Source organism: Notolabrus celidotus, chromosome 19, assembly GCF_009762535.1.
Source record: "Notolabrus celidotus isolate fNotCel1 chromosome 19, fNotCel1.pri, whole genome shotgun sequence".
Lineage (NCBI taxonomy): Eukaryota > Metazoa > Chordata > Actinopteri > Labriformes > Labridae > Notolabrus > Notolabrus celidotus.
Genome location: NC_048290.1, coordinates 8,302,045 through 8,316,168, shown reverse-complemented (window position 1 = coordinate 8,316,168; position 14,124 = coordinate 8,302,045). Strand labels below are relative to the sequence as shown.

Below are 14,124 nucleotides of genomic sequence, written 5' to 3'. Positions count from 1 at the left end.
GAGTGAACACCTAGCATGCACAGTACCAGGAGGTGGAACCTGAAGCAGCTAAACAGAACCCAGCCATCATCCATTTCACTTTCTTACCGCTCTCGTATTGTTGAGGTGTTTTCTGTAAATAGAGGCCGACTGCTGTGTCCAGGCCTTTCACAAAGTACAGAGACTTTTTTTTTTAAAGAGAGCAACCAGTGCCATCTACTAGACTTAGCAAGATTATTGTTGTGTTGTGTCTGACGTCATGAAGACCTATAATGAAGAACTGGGCGTTGTACAGTCTGACTGTAACATACCTTACAAGTGCACTGATGAGAACTTCTGACTGCTTTTGTTTTCTCCCGTTATGTGACGTTAGAGATGTTTTGATACCATTTTATCTTTCATGATACAGATTCACAGCTAGACACAAGTATTGGAAGATGCCAGTACACTTGGAATACTCGTGCAGTTAATAATATATACATAATGTTGGTGGAAAAACACTTGTTGCTGACATTTTTCCAGCTTTGACGATCATTACACACTCTGCTAGCAATACACTAAAATGCCTACCACATTTTAGGCAGCACTGGAGGTCAATTCTCTTGGTATCCTAACGACTCATTGTGAAATACTGTCAGAGACACAGGGGATGCACTGGGCTGTGTTTCCTCCTAACTTGGATAACTCATCTAATGTAAAATCAGATTATTTATTGTAAATGGCATTAGAAGTAAAGAATGTATGCTTGTTGCTGCCTGCATAAATGAGATAAGGGAAGAAAATCCTGTCAAATTATTTTCAATTTCATCGATTTAAAGGCACTTTGATTTCACTAGCTTATCATACAATCACAAGGGAGTCTGATATTCATTATTCACTGTCATACAGATGTGTTTTTTGTGGTCTTGAAAATTCCAAGACCAGCTCTTGCTGCAGCACATCTGTTTCTTTGGCTCTTAAACATCACAATGCAACACCCCCATGTTGTATTCAACACTGTACTGGCTTTGTTAAGAGTCAGCATTGTAGTATTATTTCTGTTTTTTCTTCAAATGTAAAGCTTTTTACAAAAAGTAGAGCTCTTTTCTTATGACGGACGTGCAGCTTTTGTTTTTAAGCATTTTGCACTTTATCCAAAAAGCAGGAAGATACAGGAATGTCAAATAGCCCTCCTTGAATAATCTGTAAGAGTTTAACAAACATATTGAATTATTTATTGCATCATATGACTAACTGTAGTATCTAGAGTATAATAACTGTACAGTAGAGAACTATCTTTTCCAAAAACAAAGTTAAATGGAAGTGTTTCATTCCATCCAAAGCTTTGGTTTTCATCTTTGAAATGTTCATTAATTTAATTTATACCGTGTGTGGTGCAATCCCTGAAAACATACATATAAAAAAATATCCCCCTTCTCCCTGTTTAATGTAGAGTATGAAATATATTTGCAAGAATGCATTGTGCGGGTTAATGCAGTTATGCAAATGTTAAGTCTTGTGTTCACACATTGGTCTGCTTTTTCTGTGTTCTGAGAGAATCTGAATTCCTCCAACAGCCTTTGCATGTAAACAGTGTAGATAATCTGAAATGCATTAATTAGTGTATCCCTGCAACATAAAGACCCAGACTTAGCTCTTGTTGTTGTTAGTTTTGAAAACATCAATTAGAAATAAGCTCAAGAAAATGTTGAGGAAGGTATAATCATCTGAGTCAAAATTCCAGCATGGACTCTCCTTTGAGCGTATATTTAATAGAGTATAGAATCTCAGACGGCCAAAATGTAAGAAGAATGATTGCTTTATTTTTTCTTCAAGTCACTGCTGTACATTACAAGTGTCCTATTCATGCCTTTTGTCTTTTCTATTGTTGATTTACATGTAAGCACAAACTGTAAATTGATTTTGATTCTCCATATTAAATGTTATTTTTGGTTATTAAACATGTTTACTATGCCTTTTCCCAACTATAATGTCTCATTTGATTGATCTTCCACTGGATATCACATTATGCTGAAACATAACATTTGTATTTCTTATGTTCTTGTACTTATATTTAAAATACAAATGAATATAGATTGATTATTTTTATTAAAAATAACAAACTTCACCCCCTAAAAAAGAAGTAATAAGTGAGATGACTTTTAATATAAAGCTCTTTAAAATATGCAGTTTTTTCTTGTGCTTTCCCTGCACTTTTCCAGCAAACAGTTGCTTACCCTACACTACCCCTGCACTTTCACTGCTCTCTCCCTACACTACCCCTACTCCCTTCCTGCACTTTCCCTGCTAGCTTCCTACACTACCCCTGCTCTATCCCTGCACTTTCCCTGCTCGCTCCCGACGCTTTCTCTCCTCGCTCCCTGCACTACCCCTGCTCTCTCCCTGCACTTTCTCTGCTCTGTCCCTACACTTTCTCTGCTCACTCCCTGTACTACCCTTGCTCTCTCCCTACCCCTGCTCTCCCCCTGCACTACCCTTGCTCTCTCCCTACCCCTGCTCTCCCCCTGCACTACCCCTGCTCTCTCCTTACACTGCCTGCCCCTGCTCACTCCCTGCACTACCTCTGCTTGCTCCCTGCACTACCTCTGCTCGCTCCCTGCACTACCCCTGCTCGCTCCCTGCACCCATACACCAATGCACACTTCCTGTATCTCCCTGCCTTCTCCTTGCATCAATGCACTCTCCCTGCATTAACCCTGCTCTCTCCTTCCCTGCGCTATCCCTGCACTTTGTCTGCTCTCTTCCTGCACTTTGTCTGCTTTCTTCCTGCAGCCATGAACCATTCTTCATCCAGTACCAGCTTTGAATCAACAGCCTTCTCAACATGAGGCAGCAGTCCTTACCACTACTCTACTGTGCTACTGTCCAGTGCTTACTTGTGGGTGTTCGTTTGCTTGCCAGTATATTATGGTAATTCAAAACCATGGTCTGTACTCCCACAGTCCAACATCAGAACAATTAAAGCCACAAGCGGCAATGTATGGGCCCTTGTACCTTTATGCACATTGGGGCGTGTCGCAACTGCAACGTGTTTGTGAAGCTGTAGGAATCAAATATACTGTATATCTAGATCTGTTTAGGCTGAGACTGCCAGAATACATGGGTAATTTTAAGCACAGAGTGAACATTGTAGTTCCAATTTTAAGCAGGAGGTGGGGCTGTGACTAACCAAGTTATCATCTGTAGGAATGTTCATGATAGTGCATTAATCAGACAGTTAATATTGAAAACAAATTCAAGACTGTATATAGGAGATAATGCTGCTTGGATCCACCAGGTGGTGCTATCACTATGAACAAAATGTAAATGTAGATGAGCTGAGGTTTGTACCGTCAGTAAACCTGTACATCTGCAGGAGATCAGGCATTCTATGTATAAGTTACAATGTATATCCACAGGGTGGCATTATGACTATTGTTGAGAAACCAGTATATAGATGTGTTCAGGGATAGACTTTGATCAAGTATATGAAATTTTAAGCAAATAGAACATTGTATGAAGGAGTTCAAATAACTTCCTGTTCTGTGGTGAGACGTCTAAATTTAACGTGTTGCCAGGCAAGAAATCTAACAGTGTGAAGAAAGATTCTTCAGCAAGGTCTGAATGCTTTATTGACCACATTTGAAGTGAATATGTGGAACATAAAATAACAACCAACCTTGGCCCCCTGTTAAGGCCTCACCGTTTTTATGTACCCAGAATCATTTGATAACTTTTAATCTACAATGTGTATTGAATACGATGGGCCTACTTTCGGCCTTACAGAGCCATGGTGCAGACTATTCAAATGTTACATCATATTTGTCCCTTTTCTGCTTTACTAAACCCTAAAGAATCATAAAAGGTTTCTTTCCTTTTGTTCTATAAGAGTTGCTGAAACAATGAAAACATGGGTGAGATTTGTTGCAGGATTCTCACATGGATAATTAGACTTTTAAATCTACTCAGTAGGATGCAGAGATAAGATGGAGCTCTGTGGTGATTCATTGTCAGTCCAGAGGAGGGTGCACAACACTTACTTAAATCTTGATCAAGTCTAAAAAGCTTGATAGGCCTGCTTCTGCTCTCTCCACAGTGAGGTATTTTTTCAGGACATGTTTGTATTTCTTCCTAGTTAGACTATGCCCTCTAAAATCGCAGTACAGCAAACACAACCAGTGAGAATCATCTGCATGTCCCCTCAAAATCAACAAGATTTGTTGAAACTTTTCCTGAACATGGCCACATCAAATGTCTATATCTGCTCTCTCTTTGTTTTTGTTCTATGATGTGTCATATGATTCATCATATGGATGGAATAAATCATGTGTTACATGATGTCAATATGATATTATAGTTCAAGCTTAAGTCACATTGCTTTCAACAACATAGTATAGCTTACTTACTTGTTTTGACATATTGGCAGTGACACAATATTTGTTTTAGGTTGTCTTTTTTTCCTTTATGAAAACAAACTGAACATTTGTAGTTTAAATAATGATAATAATTTTTAGCTTTCAGCAGTCTAATACGGCAGTCCTGTGTTGAATCATACCTTAAAGATAGTCAAAATGTTATGTTTAAAGAAGAGTTGGGCCATCCTTATTGATATAATGAATGTACACAAAACAATACATACATTTTTCAGGAAATATTAGCATTAAAGCTTGATTTGATGCATGATCCTCGCTATTTTGGGACTGTAACCATGAATACAGCTTTTGTAAGTTGCTTTGGATGAAAGGATTAGGCAAATAAGTATGCCAAATGAATACAGTTTGCCATATAAAAAAGGATATATCTTTAAATAGTCGACATAAACAGTTTTTAAGATTCATTTTGCAACAAAAAATTAAAGTCACTTTTACAATAGGCTAATTGATAAGCCGTGTGGGTTGGGTGATGAGTGTTTATTTGATGATCCAGTTGAGAACATAAACGCTGACCACTGCCCCACTGCAGCATTTAGTAATTATGCACCACACATCTGGAACAAACTCCCTGAAAGCTGTAGGTCCGCTCCAACTCTCACCCTCTTTTAAATCAAAGACTAAGACTTTTTTATTTGCCACTGCCTTCCTATCTTAGCTCATTTTAACCCACTTTAAATTCAAATTTTAATGTAATTTTTAATGTATTTCTAATTTTCCTTTTCTTTTCTGTTTTATTATATTTGTCATTTTAATTATGTTCTTTTATGCCTGTCTGAATGTTTCCAATGCTTTTAATGTTTTAATGTAAAGCACATTGAGTTGCCCTTGTGTAGGAAATGCACTATACAAATAAAGCTGCCTTGCCTTGCCATGCCTAATCACACCATGTCAACCTGTCAATACTGAAACATTTTTTGATACTGCCTGTAATTACTGCTATTTAATGCATTTGTAACATTTGCATTTATCTAAATTCCATTTGTAAAATTGTATATATCTAAATTGTATTCTATCTTTATCTATTTTTATTTGTACTTATTTTATTTTACTAATTGGAACTTTTTCTTGATTGTACTTATGTCTGGGTTGCTGCAACAACTGAATTCCCCCCCTAGGGATCAATCAAGTAATATCTTACCTTATCTTATCTTATAAATAAGCTACACAGATTCAATCATCATGAAAGTCCTCCCAGTTTTCTGAATGAGTTCAGTTCTCTGCTTTAATGTGGGGTACTGGACTTTGTGTTTTTTCGCTCATTCAATAATTCTCCTCTATGGGCTAAATATCTCATCTTGGGTGTGCGGCTGGGATTGGACGGCTCCTCAGCTGCCGGGAACCCGCTCCAGCACAGAGCTTGGTTCACCATTGGTGGAGCACGTGTCTGGGGCGTTTCACTGGGACAGCCCGGCTGTGTCCGGGTAAGATGGCGTTGGAAGAGCAGTGCTCGGCACCACCTCGATGGCGGTCCATATCTTTGACACACGTAGAGTTCCCTGAGGGTGAGTAAATCTGATGTATTTCTCTTACAACTGAGCCCGGGAGCCGCTTTGTAATTTTGGAAGTGTGCGGGTGCTTGTTTGGTACTGAATGCACGCGGCCGATGGAGCTGCTGCCAAACTGTGAGCCGCTGTAAAACCTGAAGCTCAGCGGGGAATGAAGCCCGGACTGCCAAACTGTGAGACAGCCACGCATGCGCAGTGGGAGACAACGTCCACAATGAAGGCTAGTTAGCCTGTTAGCTATTTCAATATCGGCTCCAATATGTTCTATTGGGGAAGAATAAATATGCAAAGTCATGTCCTAAATATTTCCCCAAATCCAAGCACTCTGAAGGGGAAAATAGGAGTTTGACGGTGGTGTAAATAAATGTCTATTTCGCCCCACAGGAAAGTAGCCGTTGCTATAGCTAAGGTGTTAGCTAGCTCCTTGGTCTGATTCTCTTTGATTTAACTAGCATAACCCACATTGCACAAAGATTCTAAACTCTGTAAAATTATATGGTGTTATACTTTATATAAAAACTCGTTCAGCGTATTTAACAAATCAGCATCACACTTTGTTTAAAGAGTTGAACAATTCATCCATCCGGGTTCACTGAGTACCTCCAAGTGTCACTCCCACCACTGCTAGGTAGCTGCTGCTGCACTGGGCTTTATGTAATAATGGCTAAACTTCATTACTTAAGTCAAAGTATAGATACTCCATGTCAAATATTACTCCAATACAAGTGAAAGTTGCTCTGTCAGATTATTACTTGAGTTAAAGTACTGGAGTATTTGCGTTTAAAAATACTTTAAGTATTCAAAGTAGCTCTTAAAAAATCTTGAAACTTTGTATTTTCAAAATACACAAGTGCAGTCAAGAATACATAGGAGTATATTCTGTTTATTTAGAAACCATTATTTTAAATCTCTAAAAACTATACCATGGAATAAAAACAGCAACTAAGTTACTCCAAGAACAGACAACTTAGTTGGAAATGTTCATCTGGAATGAAACAAATGTTAACATAAGATAAGACATATTTTATTTGTGCCCCATTGAGGGAAATTCTTTTGTTACAGCAGCTTACAAGACGGGACAGGGGAATACAACAATGTACTAACATAGTTAAAAAATATAATAACAATAATAATATCAATGACAAAGGTAAAATAGAATAGAATAAAATAGAATAAAATAAAATAAAGTAACGTAGCTCAACACGCTTTCTCAGGTTGGACTGTGAATGTTTGTATGTTTGGGCAGAGTGGGAAACAGGGAGAACATTTTAAACGATACTTATCATTCCTCATTTCAAAAACCTCTAACACGGGCTGCAGATATGGCAATGTGTGCTCTGGAACTCACTCCCCTCCCATATCCAAAACTGCTCTGACCCTTCAGCATTCAAATCTCTTTTAAAAACTCACCTTTTAAGTTAGCTTTTAATTTGTGATTGTACTGTTGTTTTGTTTGATCTGTGTTGTTTGTTTTTTGCTTGTATTGATTTTAACAATTGTACAGTGTCTTTGAGTTTTTGAACTTTGAAAATTGAATTTCCCCCCTGGGGATTAATAAAGTACCTTTCTTTCTTTCTTCTCCTTTTGAACAGCGCTATATAAAGTAAATGTATTATTATTAGAAGAATTATAGCCATCATTACCACCTCTAAATGAACTGCCTGATCTGAGTGATGCTCTGTGTTTGCTCCACGTTCAACCGTGGAGACGCACGATATAAAGATACGACTAAACCACTGAGACAGACAGAACTACACAAACACATTTTACTGTCTTAGGGATCAGATTTCAGAAAAGAGAAGGAAATTCATGAGCTGACTTCAAAGCAAAAGTACAGAGTAACTAGAGCACTGATAGAAATGTAGTGAAGTGAAAAGTACAATAATTGTCTTCTGATTGTAGTGGAGTAAAAGTGATAAGTATCCCCAAAAATAATACTCAAGCAAAGTACAGATACAAAAAAAATGTCCTTAAGTACTGTACTCATGTAGATTTACTTTGTTACTGTCCACCTCTGCTAAACTTTATTAACGTGTTACTATGTTTCAGGTGATCTGACCGGACATGCACTGGCCTACATCAGCCTCCTGCCCATTGCAATTCTTGTGGGTTTTGTCACACTCATAGTGTTTAAACGGGAGCTGCACACGGTGAGTTTTGCACTTTCAGTGGTGTTTTGCAGAAAGAGCATCACTTTAATTTTGTCAATTTCCTGAATATCACAGACAGTTATAACAGATAGGTCATATGTTTTAGGGGCCAATATATTGACCTGTGCACTTCTTCAAACAGATCTCCTTCTTTGGTGGGCTCATCCTAAATGAAGGGGTGAACTGGCTGCTAAAGCACATTCTCAGAGAGCCGCGCCCATGTGCAGGTAAATGATGCAACTAGTTGATAACAGGATTGGGCAACTTGCAACAGAATATCTACTCATGGTACCAATCACATAATGAGCATCTTATATTCACTTAATAAGCTAGCTTTATAAGGGGAGGCTGGTATTTCTGCCTTGTACAAAACACTCAAAACATGGGCTTTGTATCATTGGTTGCTCTAAAGAAATTAAGGGATCAACCTTGTTTTTCATAGTCAAAGCATGACACCGATGCCATGGTTAAGTTCTGCTTAGCGTTTATTTTGAAAAGAAAGGAGGCCAAAGTAATATCTACATCAGACACAGTAGTCCCACAGTCCCAAATCCAGAGGTATTAAAGTTACAAGACAGGATAAAGTGAAGAATCCTTCAATTTGAAAAGCAAGAATATGAGAATTGTTGGGTTTTTTTTGGGATACAAACATGTGTTTCTATGTGTCTGATCTTTGACAGTTTTCATCAGCAGTACATTTTATAAAGACGCCCAAAAACACAACCAGTGTTATGAATTGTTTCACTCGATATCCTGTTATTCCAACAGGATGTCATATTGTAAATGATGTAGCATTTTGCAACGATCCAAAACTAAGAGTGTAGAGTGACATGGGCAGCAACTATCTGCACATAACTTTAAAAACAGTCGATGAGAAGCTTCATATTTCACCACGACATGCAGTACAGTCAATGCATTATCAAGATGGACGTATGGCCTATCTCTCTCTCCCTCTCTTTCTTCCTTCCTTTGATGACCGGCAGCATTGCATGTGTCAGTGGTCGCACTTTATGTGTAAGGTTCCAGAGAAGGGGAGATCATCACTGAAAAGAAAAGAAGAATGTAGAAACAGCCAGCAGTCATACTTGGGCAGCCTACATTAAATGTTAGATTAAATCCAATCATTCAGTAAAAAATCATACACTCAAACAAACAGTGAAGACACACAAATGACGTTATACATATTGGAGATGTTTCTTCTTCTTTTTAAAAACTCTTTGATGTTATTTGTTCAGCAGGGTCTTATGAAGATGGTTTCCGTGTTGTAAATGTCAATATCCTGTTCTTTGGTCTTTCTGCAGGGGCTCACTCCACCTTACACACAGAGTATGGGATGCCCTCCAGTCACTCCCAGCTTATCTGGTTCTTTGTTGTTTACTTCTTTCTTTTCCTTTATTTAAGGTGAGCTTGTTTGTTTTGTGTGTGTGTGTATTTTGGGAGGTTTCATGTTGAAGCATGCAGCTCTGAAACTCTAGTAGTTAATTTTTATTCCCACCATCTAAGTCATTTTAGTAGATTAGTAACTGGGTGAAAATGTTCTGTTAAACTTTCAATGTTGAGTTCAGTGTGTTATTCTTACATGTCTCAAACATGTGATTGATTGCATCATATTAAGAGAAAATAAGTAATTTTTAACTCTCTTTGAACTACCCTATATCAGACCATTCTTTCATAATTACTTGAACTACATTTTAAATATTACTCATGAGACCAATGTCAGGTTGTAAACTCACGCTGAGCTCTCTTTTCAGAATGCATCAAACAAACAATGCCCGATGTGTGGACCTGCTATGGAGACACATACTGTCCATCATCCTGTTGGGCATAGCCTTAACAGTCTCATACAGCAGGTAAGCCAATGTCCTAACCTCAGGTCTTCCAGGTAATTTCTAAAACATAGAGTGAATGCAGAAACAATGACGTTGTGAAATAGTGGGTTATGATTAAAGTGTGTTTGTGTGTTATAACTTTTATTGTTATTATCTGTCTCACTATAGCAGGTTTGTTATGCATGATGTGGTCTATAGCTGTTAGACTTTAAAAGGCTTGTTGGAGAAATCCAGAAGTTAAGTGTGCTTTCAAAAAGTTGTACCGAAGCGGCAACCTCCGGTCTCTAAATATGAAGACCATGCGGAAGTGTTATAAACTGCAATTCATAGAGCGTCCACTTTAGGCTGGCTGCAGAAACAATGGAAACAACATACACACCCATTAAAAAAAGACGATCTTTACAGCAGAAATAAACATGACTGACTGACAGGCAGGTACACTGTATCTGTTGGCTAGGAGGCTCAAAGCACACCTCTTGAAGCATTTCCAATATGGCTCCCTCTGACAATCGTTTTCAAAACAGCGCTTCAGGAACAGATGGGTGATGTCACGGATACTACATCCATTATTTATACAGTCTATGGTTTTACCACTACAACTGTCCTGGTTAAGGAGTGAACTACTAAATGTGTCTCACCTTAGCACTCGTAAACTAAACCGTTTCTAACTCAGGATGCATAGATGAGTCAGTAACAGCTTTATGAGCTGATATCTGCACTATTAAAGAACATCAGCCTTCTAAAAAATAATGAGCCATGAACTGATGTCAGTAGCCAATGTTTATCTGTTGTGTCGCTTTAACCTAACTGCTGATTCTCAGAAGGTTTTTTTTTTGTTATTTTGGGCTGAAGAAGATGAGGGGTGCTGTGTGCTTATGTGTGGTCTGTTTTCACGGTCAAACAGAAAATGTCAGAAGTGTGAGGGGATTACAGATAATCTGGAAAACAGATCCAAAGAATGACAAAATTGGAATTGATTCTGTTAAATTATTTTAAACATTGGTATCGACGCTGAATCTCACAATCCGTGCATCCTAATGCAAAACTATAGGTTCCAAAATTATGAAGTTGAGAAGCTTCTGTTGTCTGAGGCTGATCACATGCCTGTTTTAAAATGTGACCTCTGTGTGTTAATACGTCTAAAAGTACTAATAAGTGGGATGTTGCTTGCTCTTAGGAGAGAACTCTTTAATAAATCAATTTGAAACATCATAAACATTGTTTTTCACATTATTAATAACTGTCATCATTCATTTTTTGGTCAATCAAATGTTAGAAAATGATGAAAATACTCCTAAAAGTTTCCATTCCTGTGTTACCAGAAGTCAGGAATCCTAAGATGTTCAATCTACAACCATAGAAAACAAATGAAACCAGCTCATGTCATTGAATTATTCATAGATCATCACAGCTGTGGTTGAAGTCCCATCTGTGCTTCTTCATTAGTTTCCTCATTTTATAACTTTGGAAATATTAATATTTCATTGATAACAGATCTGTTGACCCTCTTAGTAACTGCATGCTCAGAGCACATGTATACAAAAGCTGTGTGAGTGTTGTTTGGCTCGCTTTGGCAAAGGAAGCAGCTGTGCTTTTTCCTGTGAAACGCCGCTCTGACCGTGTGAACACTCGAGGTGCGATGCTGTTGCATGCTGCAGGACTTTGTTCCGTGACGAACTTCACCATCAAATCATGTGTTTTCTTTCTCTTCCTTATCGTCAGGGTGTACCTGTTGTATCACACCTGGAGCCAGGTTTTCTACGGCGGAGTGACTGGTAGTACAATTGGCATAGTGTGGTTCTTTTTCACACAAGAGGTGCTGACACCATTATTCCCCAAAATAGCAGCATGGTAAGTAGCGCCCTCATTTCTCTGCTTCCTTCTTGTCTCACAGGGGAAGACAGATCCTCCTCAGCCTGAATACGTGACTTAAACTGCTTCATTATGGCTGCTCTAATTATATGTTCCTTCACTTTCCTCTGTCACTACTCATAGGCCAATATCAGAGTACTTCCTGGTGCGAGACACAAGCCTGATCCCCAACATCTTATGGTTTGAGTATACAGTGACCAGATCAGAGGCAAGGTGAGTTCGTGTTCTGGACGTACAGTTTGTTAAATCATGCATCATGGTGATTTAGACAGTGTAAGAGGTTCGCTGACGAGGGATGTAATGGCACCTAAAGTTAAAGATCAGTACGAGGAAAAATGAAACCCTGACTCATTAAGGGGAGGGCTCCATCTACCTCACACTTCTCTCTTTTGATGCCGTTACGTCTTTTACGTCTACAGACGCGTCACCTTTGCTTCTAAAAATGAAGCTGTACCTTTGCACTTTATGTCTTTTGTTTTGAAATATCCTCCATCTTTCATTCTTTTAACCCTCTTCATTTGTTCTTCCAGGAACAGACAACGAAAGCTTGGAACAAAACTTCAGTGATCTGCACATATCTTTTGTGAAAACTGAGTTTAGGACCACAAAAACACACACACACACACACACACACACACACACACACACACACACACACACACACACACACACACACACCCCACATAGACACAGACACACCCACACTCTTGTTACACACAGGAACAAACAAATGCTCACTCGATAAAAACACACTGGAGAACCATCTTCTGGACTGACGTGGTTGCGAGGAGACAAGGGCAGAAACCGTTTACAGGTGGCGACAGAGTGCCTGGACCTGACCCGGAGCCTACAGCCTGAGCAAGTCCGTCCACACGCCTCTCCTTCTTGTACAGCTTGCCCACAATGCTCTTCAGTGCATGCAAGACTGTGCAAGAGGCATACTATTTAATGATAGATTAATATATATTTTAACTATAAACGCACGCTGACAGTTACAGTGTACTGTAAGAGATTGGAGGAGCCCTGATAAGGAGGCTTTGGTCAGACGGATTGGTGGGCGTCATTGCAGCATGTATTTAGTGATTCCTTTTTTTAACTCTTCTGATGATAGCTGGTGGGACAGAGTGGGGAGGGAGGTTGGGTTATGGTTAGTTTTTTTTTTTTTCCTTTTTCATTGTTATATAATTAAAAAAGAATTTCTTACAAGAATTGGTTCTGTAATATAAATGAAAATTTGCACTTTGTGACATTTAAAGTAAGAAAGAAAAAAGACGACTAACACTAGTTAATGTTAAGAAGACCCTCCCCTTGTTTTCCCTCATCAGTCTTTGCTTTGTATCTATGACTGTCAGTCCTACTATACTAGACTCCAAAGCTGATCTGCAAGCTGTGTAAATTTAATGTACCTAATGTACTATTGAGCATCCAGGTTGTGGTTTCTCTTCATATCCACATGTGAGGATTAGGAGATTGACTCGCAGCAGCAGGTTTTTGTTGTTGGACGCTTTGGACTGAGGTGTTTTTTGTTTGTTTTATTGAATGCCTCACTCACGGTAGCAGCCAGGGAACAGAATTCTGGGAAACCATATACCTTTTTTTTCTTTTGATCTCGTTTTCTGCTGTAGCAGAGGACAGTTTTCCTTTTTTTTTTTATTAAACCTGCATTTCCAAAATAACATTCCATATCACTTATTGACAAAACACACACAATGACTTCCGAAGGGATGTGTTTCCTTTTTGTATTATTTTAGAAGAAAGAAAGAAAGAAAAAAAAGCCTCAGGTCAGTCGTAGCATGCGATTATGCTTAATATCCTCACAGCCCACGGCAGCTGATGTTGTAAGCTGTCAGGTGGGGATCTGAAGCTGATTTAAAACTGTCATATCATTAGCTCCACAAAGGGAAGTAGTTCTCTTAGAATCTGATTTTTTTCCATGTGTAACCTATATCAGGCTGAATAAAAATGTGTTTATGTACGACACATGGCTCATGCATCTTGTTTTGAAGCCATGGCATCACCTTTTGAACTCCTAAGGATTTGTACCGTGGTGTGTATTTCCTGGGTGGGGCAACAGAGTCATGGATAGCCAAAGCTCACTGGTGCTTGCAGGGAGTGAGGGCTAGCCAATGTGGTCGAATACAACAAAAGAGCTACTCTAGCTTGTTGCATAGCCACAAACCAGTCAGGGTGCCCATGCTGACCCCTGTCCCAGCATGAAGTGACTAAAATGAGCATGTGAGCCTGACAATAATCAATATCTATTTATAAAGCTCCAAATCCCAATAAATGTCATCTCAAGACTCTTTCAAACAGAGCAGGCCTAGACCGTACTCTTTTAAATTATTAACAAGGACCCAACATCAAGACAGGATAAGAT

At 38.8% G+C, this 14,124-nt stretch overlaps 1 protein-coding gene across 1 annotated transcript; it reads left to right on the top strand.

The window, feature by feature from the left end:
• The first annotated feature begins 5,683 nt into the window (after nucleotides 1-5,683).
• On the top strand, nucleotides 5,684-13,727 carry dolpp1 (dolichyldiphosphatase 1). The gene is made up of 8 exons (XM_034710264.1): nucleotides 5,684-5,893; nucleotides 7,946-8,046; nucleotides 8,189-8,273; nucleotides 9,348-9,447; nucleotides 9,798-9,896; nucleotides 11,598-11,726; nucleotides 11,871-11,960; nucleotides 12,278-13,727. The coding sequence occupies exons 1-8, from the start codon at nucleotides 5,818-5,820 to the stop codon at nucleotides 12,312-12,314; spliced, it is 717 nt and encodes a 238-aa protein (XP_034566155.1). The 5' UTR covers nucleotides 5,684-5,817; the 3' UTR covers nucleotides 12,315-13,727.
• The last annotated feature ends 397 nt before the right edge of the window (nucleotides 13,728-14,124 follow it).